The sequence below is a fragment of the Nuphar pumila genome, chromosome 16 (assembly GCF_984573655.1).
Source record: "Nuphar pumila chromosome 16, dmNupPumi1.hap1.1, whole genome shotgun sequence".
NCBI classification, from domain to species: Eukaryota; Viridiplantae; Streptophyta; class Magnoliopsida; order Nymphaeales; family Nymphaeaceae; genus Nuphar; species Nuphar pumila.
In genome coordinates this window covers 73,666,678-73,684,766 of record NC_143264.1, presented here as the reverse complement: position 1 = coordinate 73,684,766, position 18,089 = coordinate 73,666,678, and the positions used below count along the sequence as shown (strand labels likewise).

General features: G+C 41.3%; 2 protein-coding genes across 4 annotated transcripts; both read right to left on the bottom strand.

Moving 5' to 3' along the window:
• Window positions 1-843: 843 nt before the first annotated feature.
• LOC149813579 (uncharacterized) lies at window positions 844-2,861 on the bottom strand. The gene is made up of 3 exons (XM_089991355.1): window positions 2,120-2,861; window positions 1,335-1,507; window positions 844-1,236 (listed from the first exon to the last, which is right to left on the bottom strand). The coding sequence occupies exons 1-3, from the start codon at window positions 2,756-2,758 to the stop codon at window positions 1,128-1,130; spliced, it is 921 nt and encodes a 306-aa protein (XP_089847481.1). The 5' UTR covers window positions 2,759-2,861; the 3' UTR covers window positions 844-1,127.
• Window positions 2,862-10,284: 7,423 nt separating this feature from the next.
• Window positions 10,285-17,506, bottom strand: LOC149813578 (uncharacterized). Of its 3 annotated transcripts, none has more exons than XM_089992072.1 (5): window positions 16,994-17,506; window positions 15,545-15,683; window positions 10,951-11,036; window positions 10,667-10,832; window positions 10,285-10,423 (listed from the first exon to the last, which is right to left on the bottom strand). In XM_089992072.1, exons 1-4 carry the CDS (start codon window positions 17,258-17,260, stop codon window positions 10,704-10,706), a joined length of 621 nt encoding a protein of 206 aa, XP_089848198.1. In that variant the 5' UTR covers window positions 17,261-17,506; the 3' UTR covers window positions 10,285-10,423; window positions 10,667-10,703. The 3 variants fall into 3 exon arrangements, with proteins under 3 accessions (XP_089848198.1, XP_089848197.1, XP_089848196.1); XM_089992071.1 differs by lacking the exon at window positions 10,285-10,423 and adding an exon at window positions 10,429-10,553; XM_089992070.1 differs by lacking the exon at window positions 10,285-10,423 and having other exon boundaries at window positions 10,429-10,832.
• Between the last annotated feature and the right edge of the window lie 583 nt (window positions 17,507-18,089).

The window sequence follows — 18,089 nt, the reverse complement described above, 5'->3', positions numbered from 1 at the left end:
CCAGGAAAGGGGCTGCTGCCTGGCCCTTTTCCGGCCAGCAATACAGAGGGAGACGAAAAGGTCTAGCCAGAAATAGAGAGATAATGAGAAAAGGGTAGACGGCAAATGGTGTGTCACTGCCTAATGTTCGGCCAGATAGGGAGAGAGGAGGAGGTGGGTGCCCCTATTCCGGTCATAATGAGAGAGATTGAGAGGTAGAAATAGAGAGTGGTTGTCGGCTGGCCCCTTTTCGACCGGACGGAAAGAGAGGGCCGGGCAGTAAATGGGGCTGTTGTGGGGGCCTTTTTCGGGAAGCAAAATGGGGAAAGGAAGTGTACCTGTGCCGGAGGTGATGAGACGCCGATCACTGGTAGGAGGAGAAATTAGGGCACGCAGGGGAGAGGGTATCAGGAGAGGAGGCAGAGGAGGGAAAGGGAGAGAGAGGCAAAAAGAAAAGGGGTGTAGGCTGGAGCAAAAGGGGGTTTTCGGCTATGGGGAGTGAGAAAAGAAAGAGAAGAGAGGGTCGGCTGGGTATCGGCAATGGTCGTCCGACCACTGCCGAAGGGTGGCACCGTGGGTCATCACCAGTGGCCTCGGGCGGTGGTGGGAAAAGGAGTTGCAAGAGAGAGAGAGAGAGAGAGAGAGAGAGCGGACGAACGTAGGACCTACCAGGGGAGTCACCGGAGATGAACCCACGGCAGAACCCTAACCCGCTGTAGGAGGAGCGAGCGAGAAGAATGACCTTTAAGAGAGAGAGAGAGAGAGAGAGAGAGAGAGAGAGAGAGATTTAACATTGCCCAGAGCTCGAGCAGATATCATTGGTTTTATGATCGACAAAAACTGCAATTTACAAGGGTCTGTGAGTTCTGGTACAAGAAGCGAAGCGGCAACAGCAGTAGATACTGTACAACTATACAACAGAACGAGACCGCACATTCGATCTCCTCTATAACCAAAATCCGCAACAAAAGTATATACAGTTGCTCCCCTTATTCTCATCAGATTATCAACTACTCTCCTCTTATGATACAAAAAAGAGCCTAGTTATCAGCACTACTAGTGAAGTGGAGACTGCCAATAACGATTGGTGGCGTGGTAGTAGTACTAATGGTAGTACTTGAAGTAGCAGCAGCAGCTCATCGTCTTCGTTAATGGGCCGGAATCAACGGAGATGCCTCCATCGCATTCTCCTCTAGCTTTTCCTCTTCCCCTTCTTCAGCATCCCACAGGAAGTGAGCGTATGAACCAAGTACATAGCTGCATTATCGTTGCAAAAAAGAATTAGACCATGCAACATCTCTCTCTCTCCGTGTGTTGTGGAGAAAAATAAAGGATTGAAAATAAATTAGCATTACCAGCCATCTGGGGCCGCTTTGATAGCTTGGTCAAAGTAGCTCTCAGCTCTTTTCTCGTCTCTGTGGATGTCCCAAATCAATTTAGCGTATAGAAACAGCACCTCTCCATTACCCGGACTCTCTAAGATGGCTCTTCCATAGTATTCCTCTGCCTTAGCTGCGTCCTTTTCTACCTGTAGACACATACCAAGAAGCAAATAGAAGAAAGCCTTACAAAGGCAAGGGGGAAACCAATAAAAATCAAGCTTTCCTATTTCACTCCGCCTCCACAAATTCGCAACAATCCACACTCAAATTACTTGTTCAATTGATCTCATTATTTCAGACAACTTGTTGCAGTGGGGATTTTCAAATACAGGAACCAAAATATACAGCAATTAATAACCAAATAGCAATTTTCATTTTTCATAATACATGGGGCCATGTAGACCAAATAGCACCTCGCATGCGTGTGAATGTGCATGATATTTCGCCCCACTTAAGAAACAAAAGGAGAAACGCACAAGAGTCCAAGAACAGAAGAATGAAGAAGAGAACGAAAAATTAAAGCTTGAGAACAAGCACAAAGGCACGTCAAGGTCACCATAGAAAGAGAAACGAGAGATCTTAAAAATATTAAAAATAATATTCAAGCTATACAACAGAGACCAAAAAACAGAGCACGTCGCGTTTTCAAAGGGCCGTGAGAGGAAGATCGCAAGCAATCATCATCAATAATCGTAAACAAAAAGAGCGCTGGACAGAAAACCCCCAATTGAATACAAAAAAGATAGAATTTTACATACCTCATACAAATATTTCCCATAATTCATCAGCAAAAGAGGATTGTCAGGGTTCGCCTTCAACATCTCCTCATAGTACACTCCGATCCTACTCTGATCGGCTCCGCCGCCACTGGACGACCCGCTCCATTCGTCTCTTCCACTACCCCCACCGCCGGTCTTCCTTCCCTTCCCACCACCGCCACCGCCAAAACCTAATTCTTCCGTCGACAACTCCTTGTCCGTCACCACCCCGTAGAGGCTCCAGATCTTCTTCTCGATCATCAGAGTTTCCTCATCTTCTACCTCCTCTTCCAAAATCATCACACTCTTCTCACGAACCTCCCGCCCGGACCTCTTCGACTCCGCAACCGCTGGAAAACCAGAAGAAGTTAACCTTTTGAGGTAGGATCCGGCACCGGAATCCCTCCTCTCCAGCCGGACGAGGTCAGTTTCCGATCCCGCCCGCCGGAATACGGGAGAGTGCCCGGAGTCCCTCACCTCGAAATGCAGGGTAGTCCTGGGCGAAGAAACGGCGCTGATGATCGCCCGAAAAGAGACTCCGTTGCCGGAACACTGATCAGAAAAGTTTCTCGGAGATCCGGATCCGATCGTTGGGATCACGATGTGTCCGGAACTTGTCCTCCACAGGATTGCTTCCATGGTGGCCACTCTGTTCTCTGTTTCCCCTTCTCTTTTCCGGAAGAAATTGGGAACGAAATTTTGCAGAAGAAGGAAAACTGGAAAAGAGCGCGTAAAAGGTCGGTCTCCCTCTCCAGCTATTTATACTCCTCCTTCGACGGGAGCTCTTAACGCCGTTAGTGACGCTGACCGTCGCGTTTAGACGGAACCTGTTAGAAGAAAGGCACGTGTCCGAACGTACGTGGTTCGAAGTGGCACACCGTCCACGTGGCAAATAAGAACGTGACTCTGATGACATGGCCCCGTCTCGCCTCGGTTGCGGGCCCCGCGGTGGCTCCCAGGAGTACGGACGACGTCTCCCCCGTTGGCGAGGTTCATCGTATGTCTGAGCTTCCCGAGAATGCCCTCGGTTGTCTTCTGAGTTTTAACAATATGCCACTCATGTAAGCGGGTCCGGCTCGGGTCGGATCCTGTCACATCTAAGATAATCAGTTTTGGACTCGAATGCGTAGAGTCTATACCGAACTGCAAATCCGGTTTGAGTGGATTCAGATTTTGACTTGGAAGTGAAAATCTTTTGGCAGAATCTGAGTTGCATTCGGTTAATCAAACTCGATGTCGAATCTTCAGACAAAAAAGATGGGGGCCTAAATGGGTTGGATTCTATACGGATCTAGGTACTTTAAAATCTGATTATAATAAAATCAAATTATGGACATAAAATCCCCTGAAATAGTAGAGGTGCTCATCATATTCGTATAGTTTTTAGCAAAAAGAAAAAACAATATCCACGTAATTAGATGCTACGCCCGGGATACCTAAGAAAGCAAAGGATTTGGTTCAATGGGATATAAGATCTAGACCCGTAGCATGAGGCGCAAAGTGGCAGAAAATGTAATAAAAAAGGGATCTGAGGGTGGTTTTGGTGCAACGTGTGAGCGTCGCTTGAGGGCGAAACTGCCAGCCTTTTTTAACAAAATCCTCCGCGGTTTGATAAAACTAGGGGTGTCAACGGGTAGGGTTTACCCGGACTCGACCCTAACCAAACCCTATAAGGTGTGATAAATAAGACCTAATTAAGACCCGGGTCCGGACTCGAAGGTCCGATTAATACATGGACCCGGGTATAGTTTGTAAAATTTTATACCAGACTCGGGCTTGATCCAAGTTTCGATTAAGACCCATAATTTTTCATTGTAAAAATAATAAAAAATATTATTGTACCAAGTATGATTTGGGTCTGGTTCATGTAGTTCTTATTGGATCCCGGTATGATTTCTCTTATGATGGGTCTGATTAGACTTGAATTCGGACCTGATATCGTACCTGAAAATCAGAGTTAGGTCTAGTTCAACCTGGATCTGAACCAAACCCGATCCGTTGACACCCTTAGATAAAACAACGTGTACTTACGCCCATTAACTAATTTCCTTCGGTCAGCACTTCACGTGAATTCGCAACCAATAGCCTGCCCATTGACCCTGAAAGTTACTTGTTCAGACCCGGACTTGGACCCAAACCCAGGACAGACAACCAGGGTCTTTGACGCCAAAAGAACATCAATCAATATCTTACGGGCTACACGGCTAAAAAGGACATGAGACACGTTATTTTTGTGCAATTTTTTTTTTATTAAAAATAGTATACAAGGGACACGACCTTGGGACATGTGGAAGTGTCCACATGTCACATAGCTTATGAGAAGTTGAAAAATTGTATATTTTTCACAAATTTATTGGTAAGATATTTGTTCCAAATATATAACAAATATAAAAAACCTATTTCTCCAAATGTAAAAACAGATAAATTGTTAAAAAAAATAAAAGCATCAACACATTTTCAAAGTAACAGGATACTTTTGCAAAAACCATTCGATATTTGTCACACTTGCAGCCTATGGGTAACAGTAGTCCTAAGCTGAATGTAGTATGACTGAGCCCGGATTTAGCTTTGAGATGCTAGGACTAGGGATGGCAGTGAACCGGGGCGGGGGACAAGGTCTCCACCCCTGCCCCATTTCAAAATCTGAACCTTCATCCCCGCCTCCATCCCCACAGGGGGATGGATTTTAACCTCCACCCCCACCTACATCCGTGTTTCATGTCCTCCATCCCCAGTCCAAACGGAGGTGAGGCGGGGCAGGACCCCGTTTTCCCTCGGTCTATAGTCATTCCTTAAAGGATTGGGGATGGGGCTGGACGGAGAAAGGCGGGGATTGAGACAGGGCAGGGCGGGGGAAAGTGTAAGTCCATCCCTATCTCCATCCGTGCACGGGGATAGATTTTAACCTTCATCCCCACCTTCATTCCCGCTTCATGCCCTTCATCCCCGGTCCAAATGGGGCGAGGCGGGGCAGGGCCCCGGTATCCCCCGGTCCACCGCCATCCCTAGCTAGGACAGGTCCTAGTTTTGGGTATGGAAAATTCATATCATCAATTTGTTGGAATTAAATCGGATCAGATCTGAGTTGAATGTAACCTATATTGATATGGCCACGTCAAGAGACATATATTGAATGGATCAAATCTTGTGGCATGATCTAAACAAACACAGTCATTTCAGACAACCATTCAGCTGTGAACAACCATAGTCATTTCAGCCAGCCATTCAGCTACCTAACATCGACAGCGAATGACTGATGTTGACAGCTACTGACTGCCTGAGGCCAGCTGTCATTAACGACTGTTGAGGCGGCCGCCAACGGTTGGCGTCGATGGTCGGCCATCACCGGTGACAATTGGGTGGGGGTGGGGGAGAATGTTTTTCAGAATGAGAATGGTCAGGTTCCACTGTAGCAAGCTACACTAGATACCATCTCTAGGGCAGACCCAATGCATACTCGAACCTGTTATGGGGTTCCAGGTGGATCAGGTCTAATCCTGCCCCAGAGGAACCTGATCTGAACCTGAACCTAGGTTCTGGGTGGATCAAAACTGAAACCCAACCCAGGAGACTCCATCTGGACTCAGACCCATTACGAGATTTCAGGTGGATTAGGTCTGTATATGATTTGAACCCGGACCCATTACCATCTTCCAAATGAATCGGGTATGTACCTGTCCTATTGAACCCGATCGACCTTTCAGGTGGATCGGGTCTATACCCAACCCGGGAGACCCTATCAAGGACCCGGAATAGTTGCGAGTGGACTGGGTCTGGCCCTGACCCTGTAAACCTGGATGGTTTTCGGATGGACCTGGTTTAAGTCTGACCTGAAGAATACCTGATATCTAGTTCAACCAGGTCTTGGTCTGATATTGGGTCAAATTAGGTCCAAAACTGGACCTGATTGACCCATAATGGAACAAAACTGATTTAGAAACCGATTTGGTCCTTTAAGGACCGGTTTTGGGGTTTCTAAGACCGATTCTAGGTTTTTAGAACGGGTCCATGCATCTTGAGACCGATTATGAGATTTTCAGAACTTGTTGAGGGCATTTTATGATCAGTTTAATGACTTTTTAGTCTGATTCATGCTTTTGAGATTGGTTCATGCATTAAGGGACCAAATCTGGCTTTTCTGTGACCGGTTCAGGTATTTTTTGGACTTATTCTAGGCTTTTATTGACTGATTCAAGGTCTTTATGACTGATTGAGGCCATTTTAAGGCCTCAATCCCGAATATAACTGGTAAAAGCTTGTCTTTATCATTAATCTCATATTTTTTGGTGACTTTAGCATGATATAAAGTGTGCTTTATGTTGTTTTTGAGTTATCCATGATTGTTTAAGCATGAGATTATGAATGTATACATTATTTTGTGTTGTGTCATGCTTTACATATACTTACAGTAATATATCTCGATCAACTTACTCTTAGAATCACCAAAGTGATATGAGTGGTGTTGATTGAGGGTTCTTTTGATTGTGTTAAGAGTGATATTTGATATTATGATTGTGTCTGATTTTATGAAATAATAATTCTACCAAAGGTGGGTCATTGTATTTCAAATTCACACAGAGTATAATAGTAGGTGTGTACACTAGCCCATAAAGCATGATTATACCCAAAAGTACAATGTCGAATTACCTCTGGTTACATGATTTTCTAGTTTTACCAATTGAAGTCAGTTTCTTAATAATTGAGGAGGCGAAGCAATTCTGAGTAGTATTATTTTCACCAAAATCGAATAATAATGACTCCATTATGCTTGCCTTAGAAAAAGTGAATCATAAAAGGTCTCATGTTTATCTTTTCAATATGAATCTCGTAAAGAGAGATTAACCCAGTCTTACAGAAAATAGCATAGCCGATCAGAAGGTTGTCTATGAAAAGTGAAAGTGCTTAAATAGTCTTAGCATGTTGTTTTTGCAATCACGAGTGATTAAGAATATTCGAGACATATCTCATTGCAGGACAGTAAAAGAATTTCTAAAAGCCATTAAGGCAGAAGTTATTGATTTAAACGAGACTTCATCTCAGGCCATATGGATTAGAAACTTTATATTAGGTCTTGGTATAGTGGACTCTATTGAGAGGCCACTGAAAATCTTTTGTGATAATGAAGTTGTGTTTTTCTCGAATAACAACAAGTGCACTACCTCATATCGACATATGGAGTTAAAGTATTTTGTTATTAAAGAAATGACATTTAGTGTGTATTGATAACATCGAAAAAAAAAATGTGGATCCTCTTACTAAAGGACTAGCACTGAGATTATATTCTCAACATATAATGAGGATGTGTCTATTTGATTCATTCTGATGTATGACAATATATTATAGTTATATGTGATATTTAAAAAACTAAATTGATTCTTTATGATTTTTTTGCATTGTTGATTTTGTGTAAGGTATCTCTCATTTTGATAAAAGAATAACAGAATAACAATATTAAAAAAGATCAATAGAATGATTTAGAGACCAACCTGTTCATAAAAGTATTTTTAATATGCTAGAAACTTAAAATAAATAATATTATAGTACATAAAAATATGATATCTCATATAAAGGTGTTCTCCTCCATGACTCGTATGATTCATTCTTGTGATATATGATAGCATGTATGCCCGCATAAAAATTGAATCGGGATAACAATAATGAACCTCGATGAAGTGCTTTTTCATATCAATGGGTCGTGGGAGAATGTTAGATTTTGGATCAGATCGAATCCAACCTGGATGTGACCCATATTGACATGGGCACATCAAGGGACATACATGGGAGATGTCCATGGGTTTTGGGAGTTATTGAACAATTATGAGGCCTCATAAATGTTTATGTATGCCCATTAGAGACCTTCCTCCAGGTCTGCTTATAAATAAAAAACTGTAATAGTGTGATGTGTACTATCTATGTGTTATCGATCTCTCACCATTTCTAGGGTTCAACAATCATGCTCACCTCTCAACATTCTGGCTTGGGCTCATTGAGGGCGTCGATTGGATGAGGAGAACGCCGACCACTCACCTCCACCAAAGTGTCGTTCGGATCGTCCATGGCCGCATTTGGTAAGTGATTTTTTTTATCCATAATAAGTCAATACAATTTGCTTGAGAGGCCATAATTATCATGAACAAGCATATTACTGTTAATATAATGATGAAGAATGTGTTGTTGTGCTCCTAAAACTTGCACTATTCTGCCTAAACCTAGTTGAAGAATAATGGCATTGGTATTCGTCAGCTAGAAGCAAATAGAGCCTATCTTGCATACCTTGCAACTATTGTCCTCTACCATCGTTCTTTAGGCTTTGTTTGGGAACTTGTGTTGAAGGGAGTTACAAAGAGTCGATGGAAGTAAAACTACTGGATTTCAAGAAAAATAGATTTGGGAGGAGTTGTGGACTCTCTTTTGTTTGGAAGCATAAACAACTCTTTCAAGGATTCAGGTTTGCAACTACTCTTGATTCCTCGTTATGTATGAAAACTCCTAGCATGGTATTTGAGTAGCAAAGAATTTAGAGAAAAGTTATATCATATTTAATTGTATCATTGACATTTTATTTTTTTGATAAACAAATAATACTTAAATTAAACAGAAATATTAATTAAACTCACTACAACCTCAAGTATTCTAAAATAAGTCAAAAAGTACAAAGGTAAAAATAAAGGTCCATTACAATAAAATATAATCAAATTAGATATATGATTTCAATAAGAGCGCAAGAAATACAGAACAAAATTTATGGCACGTAAAGATATATTTAAAGATAATCAAACTGGAGCAATAATTTCAATCTGAGAACAGGAAAAGAATCAAACTATGATCTATAAATATTCTCAGAATTTCACCCCACACCCAATGTTTTTACAGCAAGTCTCGGCTCTGCACTGCTAAACTTAGCTAATTGGATCAGACATGATCTTTAAGCATTAATCTTGGTAGGCTTTGACAAATTTGTGGCAAAACCTAAGTTACATGGCATGTCATTTTTACCACGTGTCTCGGATGATGTGACTCAACCTACATTATTGTATCTTATTTAGATCCATACTCATTAACCCAATAATGATGATAGTAACATAACAGCCATTTTGACTTGACATGTGTTAGTTGTGATAACTGACTAATTTGACGAGAGAATGATGGGTCCTTCCCTCCCCTCTTTCTCACTTTTTCTTCTTTCTCCATTGCATCTCCCTCTCCCTCTTTCTTTATTGCATGAATGGAGGTGATGCAGCACTTCTGACTGCTCTCTCTCTCTCTCTCTTCTTTTTGTGGAGCCAATATCAGTTTTTGAAGGGACTCACTGGAATCCTAGTGAATCCAATAATCGCAAATACCTCCTCTTTTATGTGTATTTGGAGGAGTTGGAGTCTCATGATTCTTAGCCGAATCTAAACTTCTTCTCTCAAACGGCAGGCAAATCCTTATTGTGAGTGCCACATTATATAACCGTCTCTGATTACATTCCAAATCCTTTGATGTCGTGCTCCCAAACTTCGGTTCATGGATAGTAAGTATTTAGTGGCCAAGAGTACATGGCCGTTTGGACAGGTGCATAGGGGGCTGTTGGGCCTAGCACGGTATGATTTGGGGGTGCTAGGTCACGTTGGATCGAATCTCTTGGAAAGTAAGTGATGGCAACCTCGTTAAGTCTTGGTCAGACCAATGGCTAGTTCAGCCACTAGTGCACTCCTTGGCGATTGATCAATAAACTGTGGTGGCTCCATTTCTTCATCACTCAGTGAAAACAATTTCTCAACTCCTTCCTTCCCAGCCATCATTCTTACACATGTTACCTCTACCACTCCTTACTGTTGTTCACTCTGTCTATCAGTTGTAACTTCTCATTTGGAAGGATTCCCCCTCTTAAGACTATTTCATGAAACTTGATTTGGCAAGCCATTCGTAGTCGCACTCTTGCTGCCCCTTGGTACAAACAGGTTTGGCGGCCTTCAGTTCATCACAATTTACCTTTCGCTATTGAACCGACTCCCTACTCTTGATCATTGACAGCGTATGTCAGACCCTTATGCAGACAAGCTAAAGAGTCGAGTCAACATTTGTTTATTCCGTGCTCTTTCACTGCCAATCTATGGCAAAAAATCACTTCTTTTTTCGGGGTTCACCGACTGGCACCTTAATCTCTGAATTTCAGTGGTGGCAGGGAAGGAAGGCAGTTCTTCTCCTTACCTTTGTTGGCTTTCTACGTTTCATATTGTGATTTGGCGCATATGGGCAGTTCAAAACGGCCACAGAGATATTGTGAATATTCTAAAGCATAAAGGTTATCATTTTAATCTGCATAGGAAACAATTACACGTTATAAAGAGAACCAACTTTGTCTTTCATTCTCTTCACTTGAATATATTTTCACCTCCACATGAACTTAGTCACTGCTAGTTTGTTGCCATTGTACAAGTGACTTTCGCTATGATTTGCAACATTAAAAGGTGTATTCCAGATTAACTAGACAGCATAACATAGTGAGGAAGATTTTAGCTTTACACATGGATGAACTGAAAATTAGGATGCAATGCTGACCATAAAGATGGGATAGGGCCTGATGATGATAATGCTATTACAGATTTTTCTTCAACATCGAAGTAGAAGAGGAAGATACATTAGCCTGACCAGATGTTCTAATGATAAAGAGAACTGTTTCGAGAAGCATGGCAGAGACCAACCCAAAGATTCCCCCTACAGCACTCTGCAACAAAGTCATGAACTCTTAGCTGCAAGACCATGCAAACTGCTTGACATAAAGGATGATAGAGAGCAAGACCCACAGAGGCAGCATGAAATTAAAATTTAAGTATAGATGTTACCAAGAACTGATCGTGACCAAAAAGAGCTCTAAATGCAGCATAACCAACCAAATAGCCAGTAAACATTGTCACCACAACATGAAGACCTATAAAGAGAGAAGCAACCTTTAAAACTTCAGCTATATATACTACTAAATCAAGAATATAAAGAGAGTGTTATGAACAAGCCAGTAACAAAATGCAATAAGAGAACCATAAGGATACCAATGATTGAAAAGTGTGCTTGATGAGTAAGTCTTAGAAGCTTCACACTTGAATGCAAATCCAAAATATCCTTAAATCTCCTAACTATGAAAATTCAAAAATCACAACTAGTTGAACTGCAACTACATGTTTGGCATTTATGCAATGCTCACACTCCCTCTTCCTACTCATTTCATAATGGTCAACCCTCAAAATCCAGAGCCTTGCTTCTTTCTAAATCTGCATAATGGTCTTGAATTTTATGTTTTTTATTGTTTGAGGGATTTCTTCTACCTACTCATTGCAATAGGATTATTAGTAAATGGGCCCATGTTCCTTCATGAAGCCCATGGTCACAGAGGCCCACCTGTGGACCATCGTTTCACACTTGAGCACAAAGTTGAATGATTTTGCAAAAGCTTGTGTTATTTCGATGGTTTTATAATGAACACCTTTTTTCTGCTTTTTGTTCATTAGTTTTCATGCATGAAGTGATTTCTAATTTCTACCATAACCTATCTCATTTTATCCATAAAAGGCTTCTATGATTGAGGCTTTCTTGTTACAGCATCTTAGTCATCAATTTAACACGCATGTGGCAACCTCCTCATCACAATCCCTCAAAAAAAAAGTACATCTAAGGAATTATATAATAAACATGTTAATCTTAACGCATCAGATATATTTCCACTTGAAATGAGTATCAAGATGAGGAAGTCGTTACATGTGTGAAAGCCACATTACAGTTGATGATAAAGATGCAATGAAGAAGAAATCACTTCAAGCATGAAAACCTGATAGTGTTCATCAGATGAGAAAAGTCATAATAGAAACCACTTTATGCATAAAAACCATATGAAAAGAAAATCATGAAAATGTCAAAACCACTAAAGCAGAACAAGTCATACCCACAGGCCCTCAGTGATTGTGTGCCCCAACCTATAATGCGCTATTTACAAATGATCCTCCTTTATCAATAACCAGGTAAGAAAAATTGTCCTAGTAACATGAGCATTAAAAAAAAGAATAAATAAATTCTCAAAGGGACACAAAGGACAAGATTCTGATCTTTTAAAATGGCTAAGAGATGAAGTAACCAAAGAGGTAAAAAAAGGATTTCCTCCAAGTACTTTAAATAGTTTGTAGCTACTACAACATTTCAGTCCCCGCCTTTTTTATTTTCCATAGGGCCCTCTTGCAAAAGAAATTCAATGACACCACAAGCTCCCACATGATAGTGTGTGAAGTTAATCATGCAGGGTCCCATCTATCCTCTTTTAAGCTGATGAATCCCACAAAAAAATGATGGTAAATCAATGTAAATAACTTACCTGAAACAGCCAAGAAAGCTCTGACTACAAAGGACTGTCAATAGAGGGTAAGAATGCCATGAAAGAATGTACATAAAAAGGGCCCCAGAGGATAATTCATCGATCTACATTTTACTTTTCTCTTAACAAGGTCCCATTATTCAAGAAATACATTTAGACTCTGCTTGGGAGCCAGTGTTGGATAGGGATGAGAGGGGTGATAGGAGTGGAGAAGAGCAAGGTTTTAAAACCCGTGACTAGGGACTCGACTCGTTCTTTATTGACTCGTGACTCGGCGAGTCAACTCGGTGACTCGGACCGGGTTTTGTTAACTTTTGATTTTAAAAGAAAAACAATTTATAATTTGTCTCAAACCATGTTTTTCAGTAAACAAGAGATCCTTGGGTTGTGTAAAGGCATGTAATCACTGAAACTGGGAGAGAGATGTGACTCTTTCTTAGATTGCTTTTGAACTTATAACAATTGGCATCAACTAAATTAGCTTGGTTTTTGCTTGTATTACTTCCTGGGTTTGTCATTTTCTAGTTAAACCATTCATAGAGAGCAGTAGCATTGAAAAATGCATAGGCTGATCTCTCCCAGATTATCTCACAGGAATATTCCCAACTTACCAGTTACCCTTGTGTCATGTCCCCTTATACAGTATTCTTAATGAAAAATTGAACAACAATTGCATGCCATGTGTCCTTTTTGTTGTCCATGTGACCATATATAAATGTACATCCTTGACAAATGAACAAAGGTCATTAAAAGCAACTAATGTTGTAGCAAAAAACTCTAGGATATCCTGCTAAATAGCCTTCAAATTTCTTTTTTAGACAAAGGACTACTGAGTAAGTTGAAGAATAACTATGGTGTCAGTTGAAAAATATGAAATTAAGTGGCATGACAAAAATTCTCGAAAGAGATGCAGCATATAAAATCCTGGTTGTTCACTCCCAAACAGAGCTAAAACTCTTTTCCCTATGAACACTGGCTCCTAATGTTGTTTCTTATGAATTAGCGGGATTTTTGTATTTTGATGGTTCTGTGCATTGTCAAGCAATCAAGAACTTATGTGAAGCTCTGTTGACATTTGTCTTATTGGTAGAAATTTATGAAAACGTTACGAATCCTCTCTTGAGTGACTTCTAGCTGCTGGCTACCACAAGGCCAATTACCAGTTTCCAACATATACTTAGTTCCTTAATTTTATGCTTCAGATAATACATGATGAATATTATAGTTGATTATGCTATGATAGTGATACTTAGTACCTGTTACGAAGTTAACACACACACATAGGGAAGATCCAAGAGCACACATACCACAAATCCAATGAGCACATCAGTCCACCAAATCAGCCAACACAAGGACCACTAAGGACACACTCACAAAAGACCCTAAGGGTCTGTCTGATTGCTAGTCCAAGATTGGACAGACCCTTAGAACATAACAGACAAAACATATATTTTGTCTGTAACAACCGTACTTCGCCCCATGTTTGTTTAACTCAAATAAAAAATCAAATTTCAAACATCCCAGAACTCGCCCGAGTCAGGCCGAGTCAGGCCCGAGTCAAGGCCGAGTCTTGTCAGGCCGAGTTTGCCTTGCCGGGTTGACTCGTTGGAGGGCCGAGCCGAGCCGAGTCAACGAGTTGACTCAGCGAGTTTTAAAACCATGGAGAAGAGAATGAGTGATGAGACTGAAATTTTCAACTACAGGCTTGTGAGGATGTGGTTGAAATGGGGAGATGGGATTATAGAGCCATCAGCTAACTGTTTCCATTGGTAGGACACCACACCTCTTATCTATTTCAAAATGGTCAGAACTCAGAACCAAAAATCAGGTCCTTTATATCTTTCTAAAATCTACATAATGATTTTAGCCCAAGGCTTAACGCTTTTACTTTTTGAAGTGTTTCCTTTACCCACTTGATTACGAAATAGGGCCTACACATTTGTGAAGCCCCTGGCCACAGAGCACCCACCTATAGACAAATGATCCGTGCACATATTTTTAGCCTGGCATTGATGCAATTAACATACAGTGTTCGAATATGACGGAACCCACGAGCTGGAAGACAAAGATCCAATCGTTTAAGCAATTGCCTACCAAAATGTCAGCTTTTCAGTGAACAATTGACGGTATAAAATCATAACAAGATAACAAATTTCAAGCACCGGTACAATATCTTCATTGATTAAAAATCTTAACATTACAGAAGCCACAAGCAAGGTAATAAATTAGAAACTCCCTCTTACTAAGTCGATGTTTCATTAAGGAACAAATGCACAAGAATGCTACACATTTATTATTTCATGTTTAACCTTTTGATGATCAAATTTGTCCATTCCATTTAGCCCAGGATTACAAATACCAAAAACCAAAATCACTTACAGCGACTAGAAGATAACTCTTAAAATTTGCCCACATAAAAACATTTGATCTTTGTTGAAAGTTGATCCATCAATATCTCTAATCAGACACTACACTAAAAAAACTTGTTTCAGTCCCCAGGTAAATTGCTGAAACTCAGCCTGAGAAAGAGATTATGGTATGCCTGCTTGCAACTCCTCAGCCTCAACTGTGCCATGCATGATTACACAGTGGAAGGTAGGGTAACTTTTGATATTTAGGTTTGAAAAGGCCCACCTCTGTGAAGGGGTAAAGTTGCACCCAGTAAAAAGGGTATCCGATTTCTCATTACACATATTTCATTGCATAGTTGGCCCATGCTCTGCCATAACCAGAATAGTAGAACATAAAACTAAAAATCTTGGGACATTGACACCTTGAAGATACACCAAAATTAAGGAGAGAAGTTCCACAACTTTGATGCACGTGAAATAAATCATCCAATGTTCAACAAAATAGAATCACTTAACATAGCTTGGTACATCCATTTGAGGCATTAGAATTGCTGATCATTAAGTCAGTAAGTTCCTCAGTAATGCATAGTGCAGGAGCATGATTTATCACAGGTGCATAATCCCAATACAGATGAACTTCCAAGCTTACCCACGAGAAAGGCACATAAACGAAGACCTTTATCTACACTTAACTAGTAACCAGAGAACCGTTAAAGGGTGAATACTTACCAAACCCTAGCTGATCTTTGTATGAAGAAAACGGTTCCCCAGTCTCCTTCTTTGGTGCAATGTCCTGAATAAGTGCATCATATGCTTTCCTTTCCTCCAATTCGGCTAGCTTCTTTAGTCTCTCTTTCAGTTCTTCACACTGGTCGCAAGCAATGGAGAACAAGATAAGTATGTGAAACCTCTATATTGAAGGCATGCAGTTGTAGTCTTTTCTTGAAAAGATGGATACACAATCAATGATACATATAAATTCTACGGAGAAAATTGTGTTGCAATACATAATTATCTTGGATTCATGAAACGACAGAACATATAGAAGTTGATGATCATTATATATTAGAATTTGAAGCAACACTAGTGTACAAGAGATAGTTGGCTAACAATTGTACTATGCTCTAGAGGAAGGTTATTAGTGCTGGATAATGATAAAAGCAAAAGGATTAAACTAGAGACTACATATGTATAAGGTGAGGGAGAGAAGATTAGGTATCTCTTATTTGGTTCAAGTACTGATTATATAAACCAAGAGTACGAGTTGTGAGGCCATATTTTCTCACTAATTGAAAGCAGTTCCTTCTTCATTGTGAACAACGGCCTGCTCAAGGTTTATCAGAACATTTTACTAAATTAGATAATCTAAATTCATTCTTTTGGCTCGAATTATAAAATAGTAAAATATGGTTACATTTGACAAGTGAGGAGTCACGAGATGCAGGCGGGCTTCTTATGTCCCGAAGGCTATAGCTTTGTAGCTTTCTTGTTGATGCATCATATCGTATTATGGGGGTTTACATGCTTTGGTGGATTTTCCATCAAGCCATCAGCCAGAGTCTTGCACCATATAGATTTTGCTTTCACGATCATATGATCATTAAAGTAAACCGCTTTCTCAGAAAACTAACAAAATTCCTTGGGAATGCCCTTTATCAAAGGTTTAGGCTGTTAGAGATCATTAGTCAAGGGAATGTAACCAATTGTAATTTATACTCTGTAAACTCCAATATCTAATGATCATTCTCTTCCTCTAGTGCATTCATCTAGATCAGCTTTCACACAATGGCCAACAATTTGACAAACTAGGACTGTCGGGCATTCTCTCCCAGCTTGAAGGGAACTGTTGGAAATGAAGGATATTTCGGTATTTATCTACCCACTTGATATTTTATGCTCATTGTCTTTGATGCAGATCGTTTCTTGTGTTTGTTTTCTTCACAAGGGCATTTTCATCAAATCCAAACTATGTATTAGTGCATAAAGACTCAGCATGACTCAATATAAGGCTAGTGGAATAAACTAATGTCTTAAACAAGAATTCTTTCTTCTCCTCTTCTCCTCTTCACCTCTTCTCTCTTTCCTATGTCTTCCTCATCTGGTTTTAGAGTATGAAACGCTGTTTTGGACAAGTATGAAATGATGAAATTGGGCACGAGAGGCGGGCGAATAGGATACCTTCTCCCTGGGCTTAGGGCTCGCGAAGAGGAGGTCGGAGCCGGCGAGGAGGCGGAGGAGCGGCGGCCTGGAGACCTCGGGGAGGCCGAGATAGACGTCCCTGAGGGACCTGTAGGGGACGGAGTCCCGCGTGGAGAGGGCCCTCGCGACCCCGCGCACGCCCTCGTCGGGGATCGACTCTCCGTCCTCCGACACCGACCGCAGGAAGGCGCGAAGGGTCTCGTTGGTTTCGACGATGAGGCCGTCTGGGTGCAGCCGCGCCTCCATCCCTCTCTCTCCCTTCTTGGTCCGTGGGCTCGGGCCCGAACACGACGCCCCGGCGAGATCTTACCGGAGAAGACGCCGGTGCGCTAGGCCTTCTACGCTGGAGCTCGACTTCTGGTTCTCGGGGAGCGGCATCGGTCTCACGACGACGGTGTCATCGGAGGAGGAGTCGAAGATCGCTCTTGCGGTGTGGTTGCAGGGATGGTGCTCGCGTTTTGGCGATGGTGTCCGGTTTTGTGGGGGCAATGCGACGGTGGTGGGGTTGCGAACGGGTCGGATTTTAAATCAGATATCCGATTGAGAACCGACATGTTATTTTCTAGGGAATTTTTCAAATACCCCCAAACGTTTCTGCCTAATTAACGTACATACCAAACTTTTCGGAGTTTGCAAATGTCCACCAAAGTTTTTAACCTTGGTTAATCAAATGACCTCAATTTAATTACCTCTAATTAATTCGGTTATAATTTTTTAAAATAACCATTCTACCCATATGTCTTGCCACGTGAGAAAACCTAGTTATTAGAAGAAGAAAATTAAGAAACTTTTTTTTCACTTATCACAAGTTGTGAATAGAGATGGCAGAGGATCGGGGCAGGGAGGGCAGGGGGACAAGGTCTCTACCCCCTCCCCGTCTCAAAATCCTACCCTCTATCCCCACCTTCATTCCTGCATGGGTTTTGATTTTAACCTCCATCCTCGTTTCATGGCCTTCATTCCTGATCCAAATGGGCGAGGCGGGGCGGAGCCCCGTTTCCCTTCGATCCACTGTCATCTCTAAAGAAGGATAAGGGACGGGGTGGGGCAAGGCAGGGGCAACAACCTATTTTTG